At 35.8% G+C, this 27,103-nt stretch overlaps 1 protein-coding gene across 1 annotated transcript in view; it reads left to right on the top strand.

The window, feature by feature from the left end:
• Positions 1 to 613: 613 nt before the first annotated feature.
• Positions 614 to 27,103, top strand: part of LOC144453096 (receptor-type tyrosine-protein phosphatase beta-like) — a 55,718-nt gene continuing 29,228 nt past the window's right edge. The window contains exon 1 of the mRNA XM_078144372.1: positions 614 to 673. Within this exon, the coding sequence (XP_078000498.1) occupies positions 614 to 673 (60 nt within the window). The remainder of the gene's footprint in view (positions 674 to 27,103) is intronic.

Raw genomic sequence — 27,103 nt, 5'->3', positions numbered from 1 at the left:
AAAGACAATATGAAACTGTTCTTCCAATCTGTAATGGCTGTGATGAGAAGAAACCAATAACCCAGAGACCATATGGAAAACAACGGAAAACATAACTACCTAAACTAGACTCTTACACGTGAAAAAAAATAGAAAATCTGCATACCCCACCTATTCTAAAATTGAGTGCAATCGGAACCACATGATTTGTAATAGGTTTTATCCCTCAACTGAACTGAGCTGACTCTATGGAAAGGCTTCTCGCAAACCAGAGCTGTTATTTCTTCCGCGATACTGCGAAATAAAGTGGCGGCGTGTCTTGGACCATGAATGTATTAGGGGAGAAGGATTATGAACGTCCTAATACACCCATGCCGTAAATGAGGCTGTGGTTTACGACGATGATGGAAAGGTAGTTTAATAAATTTGTGAGAAATGTTCGAGAAATTCCACCCGTGAGAATGACTCCATAAGCAAAATACCAGCCTCTAAGCTTAAAAAACGCTAGATGTGAAAAACTAGTTGTCTGACAAAGCTACAGAAAAAAAGTCGGCCCAGAACACAAGAATATTTGACTATAACAGTCTTGCATGTATTGTACGAATATACTGCAGGCTACACTACTATAACAGATATGGCATTGGTATGGTATGAATATACTACAGGCTACACTACTATAACAGATATGGCATTGGTATGGTATGAATGTGAAAAGAGGAAGATATATCATATACATTATTATATTCCGTTTTTTACTGACCCTTGAAAGAAGGAAGTTTTTATTTCATTTGTCGGTTTCAGAACGCACAAAGCAATTATTATAATAATAAATTAATACTTTATTGATCCCACAAGGGGAAATTTATACCCATAAAACGATGCATAAAGTTATTTTCACACTTATGTGAGAAGTCAAAACCAGGATATTTCATATTTAAAGTCTGGTAACATGGTTTGATTGGTAGTTTTATAGTGACGACTTCTGCTTTTCACAGCTTTGACGGGTTTAGATTTGATATTAGCTACACTCAGAACAGAGAATTTACATCACTTATATTGTCTGTCTTAAGGCTACTTGAAGAAACAGAGGTGTCAATTATACATAGGTGATATCACGTACATGACGTAATCAGAATCAACGGTATTGTCCAATAACATCAATTGATGTCAGTATCTGTCACGTGACATAGTAGGCGATATTAAGTCACTAACTCATATTCTTTATGTGTCTGTGAAATATTAGCCTTTCGATATATTTTTATTTCCTGGGCCACAGTTACTTGTTTCACTATCGCATGCCAAAACTGGTATATATTTTCGATGACGCAACGAAAACTTCTTCGTGGTGCGTCTCGGACGGTGTAGTATAGTAAAGAGGACCAAGGTTTTACTGTCGATGATCGGTGCGTCTCGGACGGTGTAGTATAGTAAAGAGGACCAAGGTTTTACTGTCGATGATCGGTGCGTCTCGGACGGTGTAGTGTAGTAAAGAGGACCAAGGTTTTACTGTCGATGATCGGTGCGTCTCGGGCGGTGTAGTATAGTAAAGGTTTTACTGTCGATGATCGGTGCGTCTCGGACGGTGTAGTGTAGTAAAGGTTTTACTGTCGATGATCGGTGCGTCTCGGACGGTGTAGTGTAGTAAAGAGGACCAAGGTTTAACTGTCGATGATCGGTGCGTCTCGGACGGTGTAGTATAGTAAAGGTTTTACTGTCGATGATCGGTGCGTCTCGGACGGTGTAGTATAGTAAAGAGGACCAAGGTTTTACTGTCGATGATCGGTGCGTCTCGGACGGTGTAGTATAGTAAAGAGGACCAAGGTTTTACTGTCGATGATCGGTGCGTCTCGGACGGTGTAGTGTAGTAAAGAGGACCAAGGTTTTACTGTCGATGATCGGTGCGTCTCGGACGGTGTAGTATAGTAAAGGTTTTACTGTCGATGATCGGTGCGTCTCGGACGGTGTAGTGTAGTAAAGGTTTTACTGTCGATGATCGGTGCGTCTCGGACGGTGTAGTATAGTAAAGAGGACCAAGGTTTTACTGTCGATGATCGGTGCGTCTCCGACGGTGTAGTATAGTAAAGAGGACCAAGGTTTTACTGTCGATGATCGGTGCGTCTCGGACGGTGTAGTGTAGTAAAGAGGACCAAGGTTTTACTGTCGATGATCGGTGCGTCTCGGACGGTGTAGTATAGTAAAGGTTTTACTGTCGATGATCGGTGCGTCTCGGACGGTGTAGTGTAGTAAAGGTTTTACTGTCGATGATCGGTGCGTCTCGGACGGTGTAGTATAGTAAAGAGGACCAAGGTTTTACTGTCGATGATCGGTGCGTCTCGGACGGTGTAGTGTAGTAAAGAGGACCAAGGTTTTACTGTCGATGATCGGTGCGTCTCGGACGGTGTAGTATAGTAAAGAGGACCAAGGTTTTACTGTCGATGATCGGTGCGTCTCGGACGGTGTAGTGTAGTAAAGAGGACCAAGGTTTTACTGTCGATGATCGGTGCGTCTCGGACGGTGTAGTATAGTAAAGGGGACCAAGGTTTTATCTGTGGCTGTCCATATCCAGACTGAGTATGCAAACAATTAATTAATAATAAACCCTTAGGTCATTAGTATTTTGCGGTTGAATGAAGTAAAACTATAGGGAATAATATCTAATTATATTTCAAGTTTGTTTCACGGTCATGGAAACACAATAAAAAGACGAAAAACTGGCAGAAGGCGTCATTCAAATTAGTACAGCGTACATTCAATTAGTGTAGTGGGATTATGCTTCAACCTACATAGCCCATATACATGATATATAATTCAATTGGTCCCTGGTCAAAGTCGTAAATGAAAGATCACTATGACAAAGGTAAAGTACAGGTGCACTACCCAAATTGTGTCCTGAATTGAGCGTTACATAGAGTGGACGTCAACCTAAACAAATACAACATTGGAATTGTTCATGGCCAATATAATCAGTGACGTCATACTTATTTACGGTGATGGTAAAGTTCATTTCATAGCAAACTTGGTCAATTTTCCAGACTTTTTTAATTCTTTATTTCAATAAAATATTTTTATTTTTTTTTTAAAAACACACACAAGTCTGTTCTTTTATATGAAAGAATAACCGAGTGAATAATTGCCAAACAGTATGGGGAATGCGCAGAGCAACAGGGACAACATTTTAAAAAAAAATTGTGGACACTTTCCTGAACAAAACTAACGGTGCCAATAACAAACTGAAAACATTTTGAAGACTACATGAGACTTTTAAACTAAATATCCCAATGAACTATAGCTGGTGCACGTCCAATTTCATAGCCAATAAACAACGATGTCATATACAGTGACGATATCATAGCCAATAACCAACAATGTCATACATGGTGACGGCTTGTCTTCGTGATTTGATCTTTCGCTCGCTGCTTACAACTTTGACAATAAAACTAACAAAACATGTACAGGAATTCGAAATATTTGTGTCATTGGAATACCTTTAGAGCTAAAGCTGTGTATGGTATGGTCAGTGACAAGTGGTTTAGAACGATAAGGTCAGACAGGTTAGAACATTGTCTGATTACCTAGAAAGACTTTACGAACCCAGGCGAGTAAAGTAATCCTATGTGAAGCACAGTGAAGCGTGCAAAACGGTACCAGGCAGAAATTGACTGATTGTCTCATAACACCTTTTGGCTAGACTGACTTATTATCAACTTCGAGTTGGAGTTATAGACTTGAGAAAGGCACAGTTTTATTTCTTTAAAGTTGCACTTAGACATGGCAAATTCACGTAAACATGTTTAAGTGAGGTTAGAATACCGCGAATGCGTGCACATATTAAACTGAGGGTGATTAAACAGGGGGTCTCACTGGGCTACGGAGAGAGAGAGAGAGAGAGAGAGAGAGAGAGAGAGAGAGAGAGAGAGAGAGAGAGAGAGAGAGAGAGAGAGAGAGAGAGAGAGAGAGAGAGAGAGAGAGAGAGAGAGAGATGATTTAATCTGTATAGTTTTACTTACATTATGAATTTTATCCAATATCCCAAAATTTCACTTAAGTGAAAAGCCCCGATAGAAGATAACCAACTCGTCATTAGACCAAACAACAATCGTCAATCGCGACGTTTGTAGACTGGGGTTTTATACGGAGAAGTTTGATTTATTTAACAAGAAAGTGTTGGTGTCATTTTAAATCATAGCCATAAGTATAAAAACTGTGTACACAGTCTAAAATATCAATACATTGTCGGTTGGTGATTAATAACTCGTATAAATGCGACATTTATTTCAGCTTGATAGATGCAAAAGTAAACATCGTCTCCTTCCATAGCAACAGACAACTTCTCCAACGTTGAATGCTTTTCTTCTAATAATAGGTAAAGTCGTATACCTCGATTTGTTCTGACTCAGACCACTAACGTATTTTTAGTGGTCTGACGTTTTGATAACACGAGTGTGTCACCATATACATGTATATGGTGACACACTCGTGTACATGTATATGGGGACACACTCGTGTACATGTATATGGGGACACACTCGTGTACATGTATATGGGGACACACTCGTGTACATGTATATGGGGACACACTCGTGTACATGTATATGGGGACACACTCGTGTACATGTATATGGGGACACACTCGTGTACATGTATATGGGGACACACTCGTGTACATGTATATGGGGACACACTCGTGTACATGTATATGGGGACACACTCGTGTACATGTATATGGGGACACACTCGTGTACATGTATATGGGGACACACTCGTGTACATGTATATGGGGACACACTCGTGTACATGTATATGGGGACACACTCGTGTACATGTATATGGGGACACACTCGTGTACATGTATATGGGGACACACTCGTGTACATGTATATGGGGACACACTCGTGTACATGTATATGGGGACACACTCGTGTACATGTATATGGGGACACACTCGTGTACATGTATATGGGGACACACTCGTGTACATGTATATGGGGACACACTCGTGTACATGTATATGGGGACACACTCGTGTACATGTATATGGGGACACACTCGTGTACATGTATATGGGGACACACTCGTGTACATGTATATGGGGACACACTCGTGTACATGTATATGGGGACACACTCGTGTACATGTATATGGAGACACACTCGTGTACATGTATATGGGGACACACTCGTGTACATGTATATGGGGACACACTCGTGTACATGTATATGGGGACACACTCGTGTACATGTATATGGAGACACACTCGTGTACATGTATATGGAGACACACTCGTGTTATCAGAACCTCACACCACTAAAAAATACGTTAGTAAAACATACCTGTCAGACGTGAAAAGGGCCTAGACTCTCAGAATCAATAGCAAGGACTCTATACCACAGTGACTGCACTAGTTGCAACGGGAACGTTTTTTGAAAATGATTTTTCTTGGTACAATAACTTACACTGGTAATATCATACACTGTGAACAGTATTGCATCATCTGTGGGTAAACATGTTTTAACTGTATTCGCGATAAAACAAATCAAATTGATTTTGGGTGCGGACCCAAAATTAGCGCCTTCAACTGCGATCACGATTTTAATCGACCAATGATTATCATTTGTATTTTAACAATTTTCAGTGAATATATATAGTGTGGTTGTCTGATCGGAAAATGACAGTTACAACAAGTACTGTATATATATAGTATAAACACGGTGACAGATTCCAAACCAAGCTTTCACTCAAGATTTAGCCTTGCCACTACACCACCTACAGATAATATTGACCACTAATTAACAGATGTCTTTTTATGAGTATTTGGCCAATCTTTTGTGACCGTGCCATTGGTTACTTGATGAAAAAAATGTCCCACTTGCAGCTAGTGCAAGTTGAACTAATTCCCGTATTTAGGTCTAACAGACAGAGCTGAGACCAGCCGAGTTTAAAGCGTCCAAAGATTATAGATTGGTGCATTGTCGATATGCATTGTCTTGACCAAGGTCAACTCTCCTCAATATCTTATTACACTTATCGCTATATCCGTCTCCTCACAACATAACTAACTGGTTTACTACATGATTGTCAGTAGGAATTTGACAGATATGTTCTATACTGCCACATTACAAGAGTGACAGTTTCTGGATTTGGCAGCAGTGGGATGACAAAATTATTGAAGATTCCATATATTAAGAAACCTATTCCATGCCCAAAGCACAAAACTTTATCAAACTTATCTCCAGTATGGATATCGATTTCTATGTAGGAGTGACGTCATTGCCGTACATAGCTTGTCTACAATATAGATATAGATTGCTATGTAGGAGTGACGTCATCGCAACGTAGTAGTATATATCTTATCTACAATATAGATATGTATTGCTATGTAGGAGTGACGTCATCGCAACGTAGTAGTATATATCTTATCTACAATATAGATATGTATTGCTATGTAGGAGTGACGTCATCACAACGTAGTAGTATATATCTTATCTACAATATAGATATGTATTGCTATGTAGGTGTGACGTCATCGCAACGTATATAGCTTATCTACAATATAGATATGTATTGCTATGTAGGTGTGACGTCATCGCAACGTAGTAGTATATATCTTATCTACAATATAGATATGTATTGCTATGTAGGTGTGACGTCATCACAACGTATATAGCTTATCTACAATATAGATATGTATTGCTATGTAGGTGTGACGTCATCACAACGTAGTAGTATATATCTTATCTACAATATAGATATGTATTGCTATGTAGGTGTGACGTCATCACAACGTAGTAGTATATATCTTATCTACAATATAGATATGTATTGCTATGTAGGAGTGGCGTCATCACAACGTAGTAGTATATATCTTATCTACAATATAGATATGTATTGCTATGTAGGTGTGACGTCATCACAACGTAGTAGTATATATCTTATCTACAATATAGATATGTATTGCTATGTAGGTGTGACGTCATCACAACGTAGTAGTATATAGCTTATCTACAATATAGATATGTATTGCTATGTAGGTGTGACGTCATCGCAACGTATATAGCTTATCTACAATATAGATATGTATTGCTATGTAGGTGTGACGTCATCACAACGTAGTAGTATATAGCTTATCTACAATATAGATATGTATTGCTATGTAGGTGTGACGTCATCGCAACGTATATATCTTATCTACAATATAGATATGTATTGCTATGTAGGTGTGACGTCATCACAACGTAGTAGTATATAGCTTATCTACAATATAGATATGTATTGCTATGTAGGTGTGACGTCATCGCAACGTATATAGCTTATCTACAATATAGATATGTATTGCTATGTAGGTGTGACGTCATCGCAACGTATATAGCTTATCTACAATATAGATATGTATTGCTATGTAGGAGTGACGTCATCGCAACGTAGTAGTATATATCTTATCTACAATATAGATATGTATTGCTATGTAGGTGTGACGTCATCGCAACGTATATATCTTATCTACAATATAGATATGTATTGCTATGTAGGTGTGACGTCATCACAACGTAGTAGTATATATCTTATCTACAATATAGATATGTATTGCTATGTAGGTGTGACGTCATCACAACGTATATATCTTATCTACAATATAGATATGTATTGCTATGTAGGAGTGACGTCATCGCAACGTAGTAGTATATATCTTATCTACAATATAGATATGTATTGCTATGTAGGAGTGACGTCATCACAACGTAGTAGTATATATCTTATCTACAATATAGATATGTATTGCTATGTAGGAGTGACGTCATCGCAACGTAGTAGTATATATCTTATCTACAATATAGATATGTATTGCTATGTAGGTGTGACGTCATCACAACGTATTAGTATATATCTTATCTACAATATAGATATGTATTGCTATGTAGGTGTGACGTCATCGCAACGTATATATCTTATCTACAATATAGATATGTATTGCTATGTAGGTGTGACGTCATCACAACGTAGTAGTATATATCTTATCTACAATATAGATATGTATTGCTATGTAGGAGTGGCGTCATCGCAACGTAGTAGTATATATCTTATCTACAATATAGATATGTATTGCTATGTAGGTGTGACGTCATCACAACGTAGTAGTATATATCTTATCTACAATATAGATATGTATTGCTATGTAGGTGTGACATCATCACAACGTATTAGTATATATCTTATCTACAATATAGATATGTATTGCTATGTAGGAGTGACGTCATCACAACGTATTAGTATATATCTTATCTACAATATAGATATGTATTGCTATGTAGGTGTGACGTCATCGCAACGTAGTAGTATATATCTTATCTACAATATAGATATGTATTGCTATGTAGGTGTGACGTCATCGCAACGTATATATCTTATCTACAATATAGATATGTATTGCTATGTAGGTGTGACGTCATCGCAACGTATATAGCTTATCTACAATATAGATATGTATTGCTATGTAGGTGTGACGTCATCGCAACGTAGTAGTATATATCTTATCTACAATATAGATATGTATTGCTATGTAGGTGTGACGTCATCGCAACGTATATATCTTATCTACAATATAGATATGTATTGCTATGTAGGAGTGACGTCATCGCAACGTAGTAGTATATATCTTATCTACAATATAGATATGTATTGCTATGTAGGTGTGACGTCATCGCAACGTATATATCTTATCTACAATATAGATATGTATTGCTATGTAGGTGTGACGTCATCGCAACGTATATATCTTATCTACAATATAGATATAGATTGCTATGTAGGTGTGACGTCATCGCAACGTAGTAGTATATATCTTATCTACAATATAGATATGTATTGCTATGTAGGAGTGACGTCATCGCAACGTAGTAGTATATATCTTATCTACAATATAGATATGTATTGCTATGTAGGTGTGACGTCATCGCAACGTATATATCTTATCTACAATATAGATATGTATTGCTATGTAGGTGTGACGTCATCACAACGTAGTAGTATATATCTTATCTACAATATAGATATGTATTGCTATGTAGGTGTGACGTCATCGCAACGTATATATCTTATCTACAATATAGATATGTATTGCTATGTAGGTGTGACGTCATCGCAACGTATATAGCTTATCTACAATATAGATATGTATTGCTATGTAGGAGTGACGTCATCACAACGTAGTAGTATATATCTTATCTACAATATAGATATGTATTGCTATGTAGGAGTGACGTCATCGCAACGTAGTAGTATATATCTTATCTACAATATAGATATGTATTGCTATGTAGGAGTGACGTCATCACAACGTATATAGCTTATCTACAATATAGATATGTATTGCTATGTAGGTGTGACATCATCACAACGTATATATCTTATCTACAATATAGATATGTATTGCTATGTAGGTGTGACGTCATCGCAACGTATATATCTTATCTACAATATAGATATGTATTGCTATGTAGGAGTGACGTCATCGCAACGTATATAGCTTATCTACAATATAGATATGTATTGCTATGTAGGTGTGACGTCATCGCAACGTATATATCTTATCTACAATATAGATATGTATTGCTATGTAGGTGTGACGTCATCGCAACGTAGTAGTATATATCTTATCTACAATATAGATATGTATTGCTATGTAGGTGTGACGTCATCACAACGTAGTAGTATATATCTTATCTACAATATAGATATGTATTGCTATGTAGGTGTGACGTCATCGCAACGTATATATCTTATCTACAATATAGATATGTATTGCTATGTAGGTGTGACGTCATCGCAACGTATATATCTTATCTACAATATAGATATGTATTGCTATGTAGGAGTGACGTCATCACAACGTAGTAGTATATATCTTATCTACAATATAGATATGTATTGCTATGTAGGTGTGACGTCATCGCAACGTATATATCTTATCTACAATATAGATATGTATTGCTATGTAGGTGTGACGTCATCGCAACGTATATATCTTATCTACAATATAGATATGTATTGCTATGTAGGAGTGACGTCATCGCAACGTATATATCTTATCTACAATATAGATATGTATTGCTATGTAGGAGTGACGTCATCACAACGTAGTAGTATATATCTTATCTACAATATAGATATGTATTGCTATGTAGGTGTGACGTCATCGCAACGTATATATCTTATCTACAATATAGATATGTATTGCTATGTAGGAGTGACGTCATCGCAACGTAGTAGTATATATCTTATCTACAATATAGATATGTATTGCTATGTAGGTGTGACGTCATCGCAACGTAGTAGTATATATCTTATCTACAATATAGATATGTATTGCTATGTAGGTGTGACGTCATCGCAACGTATATAGCTTATCTACAATATAGATATGTATTGCTATGTAGGTGTGACGTCATCGCAACGTATATATCTTATCTACAATATAGATATGTATTGCTATGTAGGAGTGACGTCATCGCAACGTAGTAGTATATATCTTATCTACAATATAGATATGTATTGCTATGTAGGTGTGACGTCATCGCAACGTATATATCTTATCTACAATATAGATATGTATTGCTATGTAGGAGTGACGTCATCACAACGTAGTAGTATATATCTTATCTACAATATAGATATGTATTGCTATGTAGGTGTGACGTCATCGCAACGTATATAGCTTATCTACAATATAGATATGTATTGCTATGTAGGAGTGACGTCATCGCAACGTATATAGCTTATCTACAATATAGATATGTATTGCTATGTAGGAGTGACGTCATCACAACGTAGTAGTATATAGCTTATCTACAATATAGATATGTATTGCTATGTAGGAGTGACGTCATCGCAACGTATATAGCTTATCTACAATATAGATATGTATTGCTATGTAGGAGTGACGTCATCGCAACGTATATAGCTTATCTACAATATAGATATGTATTGCTATGTAGGTGTGACGTCATCGCAACGTATATATCTTATCTACAATATAGATATGTATTGCTATGTAGGTGTGACGTCATCGCAACGTAGTAGTATATATCTTATCTACAATATAGATATGTATTGCTATGTAGGTGTGACGTCATCACAACGTATATATCTTATCTACAATATAGATATGTATTGCTATGTAGGAGTGATGTCATCACAACGTAGTAGTATATATCTTATCTACAATATAGATATGTATTGCTATGTAGGTGTGACGTCATCACAACGTAGTAGTATATATCTTATCTACAATATAGATATGTATTGCTATGTAGGTGTGACGTCATCGCAACGTATTTATCTTATCTACAATATAGATATGTATTGCTATGTAGGTGTGACGTCATCGCAACGTAGTAGTATATATCTTATCTACAATATAGATATGTATTGCTATGTAGGTGTGACGTCATCGCAACGTATATATCTTATCTACAATATAGATATGTATTGCTATGTAGGAGTGACGTCATCGCAACGTAGTAGTATATATCTTATCTACAATATAGATATGTATTGCTATGTAGGTGTGACGTCATCACAACGTAGTAGTATATATCTTATCTACAATATAGATATGTATTGCTATGTAGGTGTGACGTCATCGCAACGTATATATCTTATCTACAATATAGATATGTATTGCTATGTAGGTGTGACGTCATCACAACGTAGTAGTATATATCTTATCTACAATATAGATATGTATTGCTATGTAGGTGTGACGTCATCGCAACGTATATATCTTATCTACAATATAGATATGTATTGCTATGTAGGAGTGACGTCATCACAACGTATATAGCTTATCTACAATATAGATATGTATTGCTATGTAGGAGTGACGTCATCACAACGTAGTAGTATATATCTTATCTACAATATAGATATGTATTGCTATGTAGGTGTGACGTCATCGCAACGTATATATCTTATCTACAATATAGATATGTATTGCTATGTAGGTGTGACGTCATCACAACGTATATATCTTATCTACAATATAGATATAGATTGCTATGTAGGTGTGACGTCATCGCAACGTATATAGCTTATCTACAATATAGATATGTATTGCTATGTAGGAGTGACGTCATCACAACGTAGTAGTATATATCTTATCTACAATATAGATATGTATTGCTATGTAGGAGTGACGTCATCGCAACGTAGTAGTATATATCTTATCTACAATATAGATATGTATTGCTATGTAGGTGTGACGTCATCGCAACGTAGTAGTATATATCTTATCTACAATATAGATATGTATTGCTATGTAGGTGTGACGTCATCGCAACGTATATAGCTTATCTACAATATAGATATGTATTGCTATGTAGGAGTGACGTCATCACAACGTAGTAGTATATATCTTATCTACAATATAGATATGTATTGCTATGTAGGAGTGACGTCATCGCAACGTAGTAGTATATATCTTATCTACAATATAGATATGTATTGCTATGTAGGTGTGACGTCATCGCAACGTAGTAGTATATATCTTATCTACAATATAGATATGTATTGCTATGTAGGTGTGACGTCATCGCAACGTAGTAGTATATATCTTATCTACAATATAGATATGTATTGCTATGTAGGTGTGACGTCATCGCAACGTATATATCTTATCTACAATATAGATATGTATTGCTATGTAGGAGTGATGTCATCACAACGTAGTAGTATATATCTTATCTACAATATAGATATGTATTGCTATGTAGGTGTGACGTCATCGCAACGTATATAGCTTATCTACAATATAGATATGTATTGCTATGTAGGTGTGACGTCATCGCAACGTATATATCTTATCTACAATATAGATATGTATTGCTATGTAGGTGTGACGTCATCACAACGTAGTAGTATATATCTTATCTACAATATAGATATGTATTGCTATGTAGGAGTGACGTCATCGCAACGTAGTAGTATATATCTTATCTACAATATAGATATGTATTGCTATGTAGGTGTGACGTCATCACAACGTAGTAGTATATATCTTATCTACAATATAGATATGTATTGCTATGTAGGTGTGACGTCATCGCAACGTAGTAGTATATATCTTATCTACAATATAGATATGTATTGCTATGTAGGAGTGACGTCATCGCAACGTAGTAGTATATATCTTATCTACAATATAGATATGTATTGCTATGTAGGTGTGACGTCATCGCAACGTATATATCTTATCTACAATATAGATATGTATTGCTATGTAGGAGTGACGTCATCACAACGTAGTAGTATATATCTTATCTACAATATAGATATGTATTGCTATGTAGGAGTGACGTCATCGCAACGTAGTAGTATATATCTTATCTACAATATAGATATGTATTGCTATGTAGGTGTGACGTCATCACAACGTAGTAGTATATATCTTATCTACAATATAGATATGTATTGCTATGTAGGAGTGACGTCATCACAACGTATATATCTTATCTACAATATAGATATGTATTGCTATGTAGGAGTGACGTCATCACAACGTATATATCTTATCTACAATATAGATATGTATTGCTATGTAGGTGTGACGTCATCGCAACGTAGTAGTATATATCTTATCTACAATATAGATATGTATTGCTATGTAGGTGTGACGTCATCACAACGTAGTAGTATATATCTTATCTACAATATAGATATGTATTGCTATGTAGGTGTGACATCATCGCAACGTATATATCTTATCTACAATATAGATATGTATTGCTATGTAGGAGTGACGTCATCACAACGTAGTAGTATATATCTTATCTACAATATAGATATGTATTGCTATGTAGGAGTGACGTCATCGCAACGTATATATCTTATCTACAATATAGATATGTATTAATTGCTATGTAGGTGTGACGTCATCGCAACGTATATATCTTATCTACAATATAGATATGTATTGCTATGTAGGAGTGACGTCATCACAACGTAGTAGTATATATCTTATCTACAATATAGATATGTATTGCTATGTAGGTGTGACGTCATCGCAACGTATATATCTTATCTACAATATAGATATGTATTGCTATGTAGGAGTGACGTCATCACAACGTAGTAGTATATATCTTATCTACAATATAGATATGTATTGCTATGTAGGAGTGACGTCATCACAACGTATATAGCTTATCTACAATATAGATATGTATTGCTATGTAGGTGTGACGTCATCGCAACGTAGTAGTATATATCTTATCTACAATATAGATATGTATTGCTATGTAGGAGTGACGTCATCGCAACGTAGTAGTATATATCTTATCTACAATATAGATATGTATTGCTATGTAGGTGTGACGTCATCACAACGTAGTAGTATATATCTTATCTACAATATAGATATGTATTGCTATGTAGGAGTGACGTCATCACAACGTAGTAGTATATATCTTATCTACAATATAGATATGTATTGCTATGTAGGAGTGACGTCATCGCAACGTATATAGCTTATCTACAATATAGATATGTATTGCTATGTAGGTGTGACGTCATCACAACGTAGTAGTATATATCTTATCTACAATATAGATATGTATTGCTATGTAGGTGTGACGTCATCGCAACGTATATATCTTATCTACAATATAGATATGTATTGCTATGTAGGAGTGACGTCATCACAACGTAGTAGTATACATCTTATCTACAATATAGATATGTATTGCTATGTAGGTGTGACGTCATCGCAACGTATATATCTTATCTACAATATAGATATGTATTGCTATGTAGGAGTGACGTCATCACAACGTAGTAGTATATATCTTATCTACAATATAGATATGTATTGCTATGTAGGTGTGACGTCATCACAACGTAGTAGTATATATCTTATCTACAATATAGATATGTATTGCTATGTAGGTGTGACGTCATCGCAACGTATATATCTTATCTACAATATAGATATGTATTGCTATGTAGGAGTGACGTCATCACAACGTAGTAGTATACATCTTATCTACAATATAGATATGTATTGCTATGTAGGTGTGACGTCATCGCAACGTATATATCTTATCTACAATATAGATATGTATTGCTATGTAGGAGTGACGTCATCACAACGTATATATCTTATCTACAATATAGATATGTATTGCTATGTAGGAGTGACGTCATCGCAACGTAGTAGTATATATCTTATCTACAATATAGATATGTATTGCTATGTAGGAGTGACGTCATCACAACGTAGTAGTATATATCTTATCTACAATATAGATATGTATTGCTATGTAGGTGTGACGTCATCACAACGTAGTAGTATATATCTTATCTACAATATAGATATGTATTGCTATGTAGGTGTGACGTCATCGCAACGTATATAGCTTATCTACAATATAGATATGTATTGCTATGTAGGAGTGACGTCATCACAACGTAGTAGTATATATCTTATCTACAATATAGATATGTATTGCTATGTAGGAGTGACGTCATCGCAACGTAGTAGTATATATCTTATCTACAATATAGATATGTATTGCTATGTAGGAGTGACGTCATCACAACGTAGTAGTATATATCTTATCTACAATATAGATATGTATTGCTATGTAGGAGTGACGTCATCGCAACGTATATAGCTTATCTACAATATAGATATGTATTGCTATGTAGGTGTGACGTCATCACAACGTAGTAGTATATATCTTATCTACAATATAGATATGTATTGCTATGTAGGAGTGACGTCATCACAACGTAGTAGTATATATCTTATCTACAATATAGATATGTATTGCTATGTAGGAGTGGCGTCATCGCAACGTAGTAGTATATATCTTATCTACAATATAGATATGTATTGCTATGTAGGAGTGACGTCATCGCAACGTAGTAGTATATATCTTATCTACAATATAGATATGTATTGCTATGTAGGTGTGACGTCATCGCAACGTATATAGCTTATCTACAATATAGATATGTATTGCTATGTAGGAGTGACGTCATCACAACGTAGTAGTATATATCTTATCTACAATATAGATATGTATTGCTATGTAGGTGTGACGTCATCGCAACGTATATAGCTTATCTACAATATAGATATGTATTGCTATGTAGGTGTGACGTCATCGCAACGTATATATCTTATCTACAATATAGATATGTATTGCTATGTAGGAGTGACGTCATCACAACGTAGTAGTATATATCTTATCTACAATATAGATATGTATTGCTATGTAGGTGTGACGTCATCGCAACGTATATATCTTATCTACAATATAGATATGTATTGCTATGTAGGAGTGGCGTCATCGCAACGTAGTAGTATATATCTTATCTACAATATAGATATGTATTGCTATGTAGGTGTGACGTCATCACAACGTAGTAGTATATATCTTATCTACAATATAGATATGTATTGCTATGTAGGAGTGGCGTCATCGCAACGTAGTAGTATATATCTTATCTACAATATAGATATGTATTGCTATGTAGGAGTGACGTCATCGCAACGTAGTAGTATATATCTTATCTACAATATAGATATGTATTGCTATGTAGGAGTGACGTCATCACAACGTAGTAGTATATATCTTATCTACAATATAGATATGTATTGCTATGTAGGAGTGGCGTCATCGCAACGTAGTAGTATATATCTTATCTACAATATAGATATGTATTGCTATGTAGGAGTGACGTCATCGCAACGTAGTAGTATATATCTTATCTACAATATAGATATGTATTGCTATGTAGGAGTGACGTCATCACAACGTAGTAGTATATATCTTATCTACAATATAGATATGTATTGCTATGTAGGTGTGACGTCATCGCAACGTATATATCTTATCTACAATATAGATATGTATTGCTATGTAGGTGTGACGTCATCACAACGTAGTAGTATATATCTTATCTACAATATAGATATGTATTGCTATGTAGGAGTGGCGTCATCGCAACGTATATATCTTATCTACAATATAGATATGTATTGCTATGTAGGAGTGACGTCATCGCAACTTATAACACTTATCTGCAATATCCTGACAACACAGTCACTTGTGAGCGTCTATTCCAGGATGATAACATTCTATTCTATGATGATAATATTATATTCTAGGATGATCATATTACAACATAATGACGTTATTAGGTATTTATGATATTCTAAAAATACCGTCGCCGGTGAGCAATATTCTGGAATCGAATATTAGCTCACAAGTGACCGTGCCTGACAATATCGATGTAGGTTTATGTAGAAACCTCCCTTTGTCAATAGCTTAATCTGATGTACATCGCACACTGTTTAATCAATAACCCGGAAATAAGGATATATGTAATCAACAAGGCGACAAACTACACATAACGGTTTGCAGTCAATGATGTACAAGCTGGGAGTCGAGTATAAGTCCCAGAAAAATTAAAGAATGAAATTTCTTGTGAGTAGTTATCACAGATGTGTGCTGAATATGGAATAAATGATACATTAGTCACGTACAATGAGAAATCGTTGTATTGCTCAGGAAACAGAGTGTGTTTGTTTGTTTTATTTCTGTCTGTTGATCGTATCAGTTTTTTTATTCCGGGTTTATACTGGGTTACGCGGCGGTGATAAGGAAAATATGACCTTTTTATGCACACTAAGTTACAATGAATATATTCACGAAGGCAAACGAACCAAACCCACTATCAAAATATTAGACTAATTATTTTACTTCCTCGCCTGACAAATTTATTCATCATACATGCACACTCAAAACACACTGAGGGAAAGATTTATCCGGCAAAACAGCTCCAGAGGAATATAGTTCTGGTAATTTTAAGTTTAGAGGCTACCACATAAGGGAAATAAGGATATGTAAAATATGACCAAAGTGGATGATGGATGATAGAATTCAGCCGTTCTCATAAACACTGTCCTTTCCCACAAAAAGTGTGATACACTAAATAAAAAAGTAGGTTATTTGGTATTTTGTATATTTTTTATCAGCACTTAGAGATCCATAGTCATGTTTGGTTTCATAAGGCCTAACAAATTGTATTGTGTGATTCCGATTACGCTCAACAATTTTAGAATAGGTGGGGGGTAGGTAGAATTTGTTTTAAATTTCATTTTCCATGTGTGAGTGTCTAGTTCAGGTAATTATGTTTTCCATTGTTTTCTATATTATGGTCTCTGCGTTATTGGTTTCTTCCCATCAGATGTACAGCTATTACAGATTGGAAGAGCAGTTTCATATTGTCTTTTTAAGTTGATGTCAGTTTCCGCATCCACTATTTATCGCGAGACTTCACACAATTTTCGCGATTTCATTTATTTATGAATACGTAAAAAAGTTTAGGGTCGGCAGTGAAAACCTAGGTGGGGGTCGTCGGGTAACCGGAACTAAACATTTTTAAAGGGCTAATCAGACTTTGTTTGACCGTGTATTTGATTGCGTGCGAGCGTCCGTATGTGTATGTACGCGTGTGTATGTATGTGTATGTATGTATGTATGTATGTATGTATGTATGTATGTATGTATGTATGTATGTATGTATGTATGTATGTATGTATGTATGTATGTGTGTGTGTTTGTGTGTGTGTGTGTGTGTGTGTGTGTGTTTGTCAGTGTGTATTTTCCTCTGAGGAGTTGGTGTGTGGAAGTGCTTGCTTTGTACATATTTATATATATTTGTCTATTGTTCAATTTGTCTCTATCAGTCTAGCATGTATACTTGTCTTGTATTAGCAGACCTCGTCTTGATTACACTTCTTCCTGGTAAAAAACAAACGACAATTTTCCTTAAACGTTGAGGGCACACTTCATACAAATGTGGTAAGTTTAGTCAGTATTTACCATTTTCTCCCGAAATGACGTCATTTTTTCTCTGAAGTGCCCGAGAATGGCGTTCCACTTAAATCCTAAGCTATGATATTTTATTCTTGGAAACATTGACAGGGATTTGTTTTCCTTTGATTATTTTGATTATTTCCTGAAGAGGGCTGAAAATTAAGATATCCAGGCTGTATTATTTATCTCAGACCTCATTTTAGATGTCATTGTAACAAAGTTATTTTATGATAATTCATCTTGAGTAGCCATAAAAAAATCGAATGTTAGATGGGAACAAATGAGTGTTTTTTAAAAGATACATTATGCATAGGAAATAATGCTGTAATTATTGTTTTACCAGAACAATGTTGTAACCAGAATAACGCTATAACTATTGTTTTACCAGAACAATGTTGTAACCAGAATAACGCTATAACTATTGTTTTACCAGAACAATGTTGTAACCAGAATAACGCTATAACTATTATTTTACCAGAACAATGTTGTAACCAGAATAACGATATAACTATTGTTTTACCAGAACAATGTTGTAACCAGAATAACGCTATAACTATTGTTTTACCAGAACAATGTTGTAACCAGAATAACGCTATAACTATTGCTTTACCAGAATAATGCTGTAACTATCACTTTACCAGAACAACTCTGTAACTATTGTTTTACCAGAACAATACCGGAACTACATATGATATTAGTGTACCTATTGTCTTGACACCGATGTGAGCTACTGCAATAAAATATATTCATTTCTTGAACTAGGTGTTTGACGACACGTATAAACAGCGTCTGAACTCAAGCACAGTAATTATAAATTCATGACAGACATATGTATATTATAGGCGTGCGTGTATATACCACATTTACATACGAGATATTATACGTCAATTTATCCATAGTGCCCGACCCTACTCAAATTGTACAAGGGACTTCGCAGGTTTTATTTTGAAGTGCAGTTATTTTATTTCCTTCCACCCCCGAGGTCAACTAAAACTTTGGCTGGTTCAAACACCAGAATAATGTAATTGAATGCGGTTCAGGGTATATATCCCCCACCCCCAACCTCCAGTATAACCAGAGAACTGTACACATTCTACATACATTATCTGTTGAACATGAATTCTATAAAATTATAGTTTTATTTCAGCATTTGTTATGCCTCAAGGCGAAAAAACGTGTTCAAGTTGAACAATCATTACCGCTAGCACGGACCTATAGAAACACACACACGTCAATTATAATAACCGTTTATACATCCTCTGTGGCGATTATCCAATTTATTGCACAAATCCTCTGTAAGTGTATAAGATTAACGCATTTACATAGCAACATCTATCCGACCAGGTGTCTAATTATACAGCTGGGTTGCAGCAATGTCGACTGGGGTACAATTAGTATTCAAATCTTGCCCGCCAGGAGCTAGTCATGAGAAACAAATGGCAGGGGCGAGGCTCGAACCCACAACCTGTACATAACAAGAGGATGTTTTTTTTTTCGTACTACGCAATCAGGCCATTTAATTTGTCATATTAAAATTATAAAACGTTGTTAAAAAGCATGCAAATTCGTAATTCAGTGCTCGGCTTACTGGGCATTCAGTGCTCGGCTTCCTGGGCATTCAGTGCTCGGCTTATTGGGCATTCAGTTCTAGGCTTACTTGGCATTCAGTGCTCGGCTTACTGGGCATTCAGTGCTCGGCTTACTGGGCATTCAGTGCTCGGCTTACTGGGCATTCAGTGCTCGGCTTGTTGGGCATTCAGTTCTAGGCTTACTGGGCATTCAGTGCTCGGCTTACTGGGCATTTAGTTCTAGGCTTATTGGGCATTCAGTTCTAGGCTTACTGGGCATTCAGTGCTCGGCTTACTGGGCATTCAGTGCTCGGCTTACTGGGCATTTGGATTTTGGGTGGGTGGGGGGTCATTGTGTTTTGGATGTGATGGAAGAAAAAGTAATTTCTACAATGGCAAGTGCTTGTTTAGTCTGAACAGTGGTATTGGTTCTTGTCCCCATTTCTTACGTTAATATTACTTTACCTAGCTAGTGACGTTGAAAGATAACTATATATATATACATACATGTATTACCTGTCACACTATTTACTGTACATATATAAATACCTGTCTGTTTCACAATTAATCTTCACTTATATTGCGCTTGGGTGCAAATATAGTACACCCTGCGCAAATTGAATGACCTAGCTAAGGGTAAAGATATTCGTGTAGCAGTACACATGGCATGCTGAAATATATATATATTTAATCAAATGATTTTTGGGTCCGCACCCAAAATTCAATGAATAACTATTTCAACTTATTCCTATACTACATGTACTTATTGATAAAATAACCCTCTAATTGACATGTACAATGTATCATTATTGTATATGTTACTCAATGCAAAGTTTATATTGTGAAGTAATTCAACTGCAGAGTGATAGATTACTAAGGTTTAAGGTTTATATGTGGCTGTCCATATCCAGACTGAGTATGCAAACAATTATGATGTATAAGTTAGAATGGTTTAATGGGTCAAGTAATCAGATAAGAAATTCATATTGTACTGACTGGCGACGTCATAGTGTAAAATTACATGTAAATGAGGGGATAGGACTTTATCATTTTTGAACACTGTTCAGTGCTCTGAAGGTGATTCTGAAAGACGTGGACTTTAGGCCTCCCTGGCTGAAAACGGGATTTTATGTTATTATGGTTTGAACTAGCAGACGACAACAAGAATGGCGTATATCAAAGTGTATTCATTCCAAATGAACGGATTGACAGTTGTTTAAGGCCAAAAATTGGATTAATCAAGTTTTACTTAGTACGGATATTTTACCTGATCGCGACCTATGTACTAATATTCAAAATTATTGGTCATTATGTCACGACCAGTTTACTAATCTTCAAAAGTCTTGGAAATTATGTCACGACCAGTTTACTTAATGTTCAAAATTATTGGTCATTATGTCACGACCAGTGTACTAATATTCACAATTATTGGTTATTATGTCATCACTTCTGCTTTCAGTTAGTATGAAATGAATACATATTTATTTTGTGATGTTAATATTTGCGAGTGTGTAATACTTCCACCTTATTCAAGGTCATAGTTGTATATATTCGATATATTATAGAGTTCCAGTATAGATATCGTCCAATGGAGTGACCTGAAGATGACCTTTTGTTAGACAACCTGTCGCCTACGACATTACTTGTTGTTCGATAACGCACGTTTTTGGAATTCCTATGTTGTGACTTTTATCGTAGAATGGAAATGGTTTGAAAATTAATAGCTCTCTCTCTCTCTCTCTCTCTCTCTCTCTCTCTCTCTCTCTCTCTCTCTCTCTCTCTCTCTCTCTCTCTCTCTCTCTCTCTCTCTCTCTCTCTCTCTCTCTCTCTGAAATAAAACTTTTAAATCTAAGTTTCAAAACATTTATCGTGTCCGAATTATTACTATTGAAGAAATTCAGTTTTAACCACACCCACTGCTGTATTTAAACTACAGTCCTTATAATACGTATATTGTACACTTTGCATTCTTTCGCACTTTATCTATTGATTACTAAATTTCCAAAACTCCTTTCTGCATTTTATCAGCATTATCACAAAGCTCTGGCTACAAGTTTTGCATGGCAACCTCTTTCCAAACATAGAAATGACAAAAACGGTAAGGGTGGCATTTTAAGTAGTTAATTGTCAGCATGGTAAGGGTAACAAGAAGATTAAGATGGCTCGGCCATTTCATGAGACTACCTGAGAAATTACCAGCCAGGCTAGCCCACGTAGAAGCTCTTATGCCATGTAAAAGACCAAAAGGAAGACCAAAATCCACATAGATCAGCATGGTAAACACCGAGCTGAAAGAAATCAACCCAAATCTAAAACTGGACTCCGAATTGCTCACGGAAGTTACCAGTGACAGGTGGAAGTGGAACTCCATGATAATTTGGTGAAGCGCTAAGCTGACCAACAGCGTACGGCGTAATAGATAGATAGATGGTAAGGGTGGCATTTAAAGTAGTTAATCGTCAGCATGGTAAGGGTGGCATTTAAAGTAGTTAATTGTTAGCATGGTAAGGGTGGCATTTAAAGTAGTTAATTGTTAGCATGGTAAGGGTGGCATTTAAAGTAGTTAATTGTTAGCATGGTAAGGGTGGCATTTAAAGTAGTTAATTGTTAGCATGGTAAGGGTGGCATTTAAAGTAGTTAATTGTTAGCATGGCAAGGGTGGCATTTTAAGTAGTTACTTGTCAGCATGGTAAGGGTGGCATTTAAAGTAGTTAATTGTTAGCATGGTAAGGGTGGCATTTAAAGTAGTTAATTGTTAGCATGGTAAGGGTGGCATTTAAAGTAGTTAATTGTTAGCATGGTAAGGGTGGCATTTAAAGTAGTTAATTGTTAGCATGGTAAGGGTGGCATTTAAAGTAGTTAATTGTCAGCATGGTAAGGGTGGCATTTAAAGTAGTTAATTGTTAGCATGGTAAGGGTGGCATTTAAAGTAGTTAATTGTTAGCATGGTAAGGATGGCATTTTAAGTAGTTAATTGTTAGCATGGTAAGGGTGGCATTTAAAGTAGTTAATTGTTAGCATGGTAAGGGTGGCATTTAAAGTAGTTAATTGTCAGCATGGTAAGGGTGGCATTTTAAGTAGTTAATCGTCAGCATGGTAAGGGTGGCATTTAAAGTAGTTAATTGTTAGCATGGTAAGGGTGGCATTTAAAGTAGTTAATTGTCAGCATGGTAAGGGTGGCATTTAAAGTAGTTAATTGTCAGCATGGTAAGGGTGGCATTTAAAGTAGTTAATTGTCAGCATGGTAAGGGTGGCATTTAAAGTAGTTAATTGTTAGCATGGTAAGGGTGGCATTTAAAGTAGTTAATTGTTAGCATGGTAAGGGTGGCATTTTAAGTAGTTAATTGTTAGCATGGTAAGGGTGGCATTTAAAGTAGTTAATTGTTAGCATGGTAAGGGTGGCATTTAAAGTAGTTAATTGTTAGCATGGTAAGGGTGGCATTTAAAGTAGTTAATTGTTAGCATGGTAAGGGTGGCATTTTAAGTAGTTAATTGTCAGCATGGTAAGGGTGGCATTTAAAGTAGTTAATTGTCAGCATGGTAAGGGTGGCATTTAAAGTAGTTAATTGTTAGCATGGTAAGGGTGGCATTTAAAGTAGTTAATTGTCAGCATGGTAAGGGTGGCATTTAAAGTAGTTAATTGTCAGCATGGTAAGGGTGGCATTTAAAGTAGTTAATTGTTAGCATGGCAAGGGTGGCATTTAAAGTAGTTAATTGTCAGCATGGTAAGGGTGGCATTTAAAGTAGTTAATTGTTAGCATGGTAAGGGTGGCATTTAAAGTAGTTAATTGTTAGCATGGTAAGGGTGGCATTTTAAGTAGTTAATTGTCAGCATGGTAAGGGTGGCATTTTAAGTAGTTAATTGTCAGCATGGTAAGGGTGGCATTTAAAGTAGTTAATTGTTAGCATGGTAAGGGTGGCATTTAAAGTAGTTAATTGTTAGCATGGTAAGGGTGGCATTTTAAGTAGTTAATTGTTAGCATGGTAAGGGTGGTATTTTAAGTAGTTAATTGTTAGCATGGTAAGGGTGGCATTTAAAGTAGTTAATTGTCAGCATGGTAAGGGTGGCATTTTAAGTAGTAAATTGTCAGCATGGTAAGGGTGGCATTTAAAGTAGTTAATTGTTAGCATGGTAAGGGTGGCATTTAAAGTAGTTAATTGTTAGCATGGTAAGGGTGGCATTTTAAGTAGTTAATTGTCAGCATGGTAAGGGTGGCATTTAAAGTAGTAAATTGTCAGCATGGTAAGGATGGCATTTTAAGTAGTTAATTGTCAGCATGGTAAGGATGGCATTTAAAGTAGTTAATTGTCAGCATGGTAAGGGTGGCATTTTAAGTAGTTAATTGTTAGCATGGCAAGGGTGGCATTTAAAGTAGTAAATTGTCAGCATGGTAAGGGTGGCATTTAAAGTAGTAAATTGTCAGCATGGTAAGGATGGCATTTTAAGTAGTAAATCGTCAGCATGGTAAGGGTGGCATTTAAAGTAGTAAATTGTCAGCATGGTAAGGGTGGCATTTAAAGTAGTTAATTGTCAGCATGGTAAGGGTGGCATTTTAAGTAGTTAATTGTTAGCATGGCAAGGGTGGCATTTAAAGTAGTTAATTGTCAGCATGGTAAGGGTGGCATTTTAAGTAGTAAATTGTCAGCATGGTAAGGGTGGCATTTAAAGTAGTTAATTGTTAGCATGGTAAGGGTGGCATTTAAAGTAGTAAATTGTCAGCATGGTAAGGGTGGCATTTAAAGTAGTTAATTGTTAGCATGGTAAGGGTGGCATTTAAAGTAGTTAATTGTTAGCATGGTAAGGGTGGCATTTAAAGTAGTTAATTGTTAGCATGGTAAGGGTGGCATTTAAAGTAGTTAATTGTCAGCATGGTAAGGGTGGCATTTAAAGTAGTTAATTGTCAGCATGGTAAGGGTGGCATTTAAAGTAGTTAATTGTTAGCATGGTAAGGGTGGCATTTAAAGTAGTTAATTGTCAGCATGGTAAGGATGGCATTTTAAGTAGTTAATTGTCAGCATGGTAAGGGTGGCATTTTAAGTAGTTAATCGTCAGCATGGCAAGGGTGGCATTTAAAGTAGTAAATTGTCAGCATGGTAAGGGTGGCATTTAAAGTAGTAAATTGTCAGCATGGTAAGGATGGCATTTTAAGTAGTTAATTGTCAGCATGGTAAGGGTGACATTTTAAGTAGTTAATTGTCAGCATGGTAAGGATGGCATTTAAAGTAGTTAATTGTTAGCATGGTAAGGGTGGCATTTAAAGTAGTTAATTGTTAGCATGGTAAGGGTGGCATTTTAAGTAGTTAATTGTTAGCATGGTAAGGGTGGCATTTTAAGTAGTTAATTGTCAGCATGGTAAGGGTGGCATTTAAAGTAGTTAATTGTTAGCATGGTAAGGGTGACATTTTAAGTAGTTAATTGTTAGCATGGTAAGGGTGGCATTTAAAGTAGTTAATTGTTAATGTGATCTTTAATCTTACACGTTACACACTAGGAGTCTCAGATAATATAACAGCTAAAGATTAGTCAATATTTTTCATTTTGCAAAACAAAAGAAATTCATATTTTCTTTTGTAATTTCTGTGAATTCATCTAAATATATTTAAACAAAATGAAACTCTTACACAACTTTGTAGATATCCTCCTAAAATTCCAGCCCCTCCCCCCCCCCAGGTCCATATGAAGAGGAGTTACATTAATGGAGATTAAAAATACGGAAGTGTGGAGGAGTGCAAAGCTGATAATTTACTGCAGTATTATCATTAAGTTATGAGGACCGGTGATAACAGATTTATTAGCATTCTTAACACGGAAACAATATGATACATTTTACACTCACGGACGCATGTCAAATATGTGACATTACATCTAGCAAAACGAGGTTTCAAAAATGTTTCATTTGCAGCTAGTATAAGTGTAGTTTTAAGATCAAATCATTATATTAGACATGGTAGTATACGTGTAGTACTGTCACGGATGACAGAATACAACTTTTTAATATTCGCTAAGTTTTGATGTTTTGCGAGGTCACCGTGAACTCTCAGCTGTCATGAATTAATACTTAGAACAAATGTTTGCATTTCGCGAATAGTATTCTTCTGAGATGACAACATTAAGTTATTAAAAGATCAACAGTGTCAAATAATGACTAATTACAAACAGTTGGAAGAACAATGACGTGATCACATTGTTTAGCTAGTTTTCATATTTGCCAATATCATTTGCATTGAATAAAGGCAACAGCAACACTTCCGTTTTAGTCATTTATGGTGCTGATTATTTTATTACCAAATCATTTGAGTATTGTATATTTTATGTTTATAAGAATTTAATGGAATAATAAAGTTTGGAATTCTTTTGGAAGAGACGGCCTAGACTAGGAGCTTCGATCTGCTCTGTGGCCACTTCTAAATGATCCAGGTTAACCACGAACACTGTGTTTAGTTTGAGCTAATTCCCTCTAAAGTCCAAGTCGATCCCGTGTACGGAGTGGAGAGAGAGAGAGAGAGAGAGAGAGAGAGAGAGAGAGAGAGAGAGAGAGAGAGAGAGAGAGAGAGAGAGAGAGAGAGAGAGAGAGAGAGAGAGAGAGAGAGAGAGAAACATTGGAGGAGGGTTACGTTAACAGTAGAGACCCCCTCTATTTGTTACAGTACATATATACATACATACATACATACATA

Source organism: Glandiceps talaboti, chromosome 23 (genome assembly GCF_964340395.1).
Source record: "Glandiceps talaboti chromosome 23, keGlaTala1.1, whole genome shotgun sequence".
Classification (NCBI taxonomy): domain Eukaryota; kingdom Metazoa; phylum Hemichordata; class Enteropneusta; family Spengelidae; genus Glandiceps; species Glandiceps talaboti.
This window is presented reverse-complemented; position numbering and strand designations above follow the sequence as displayed.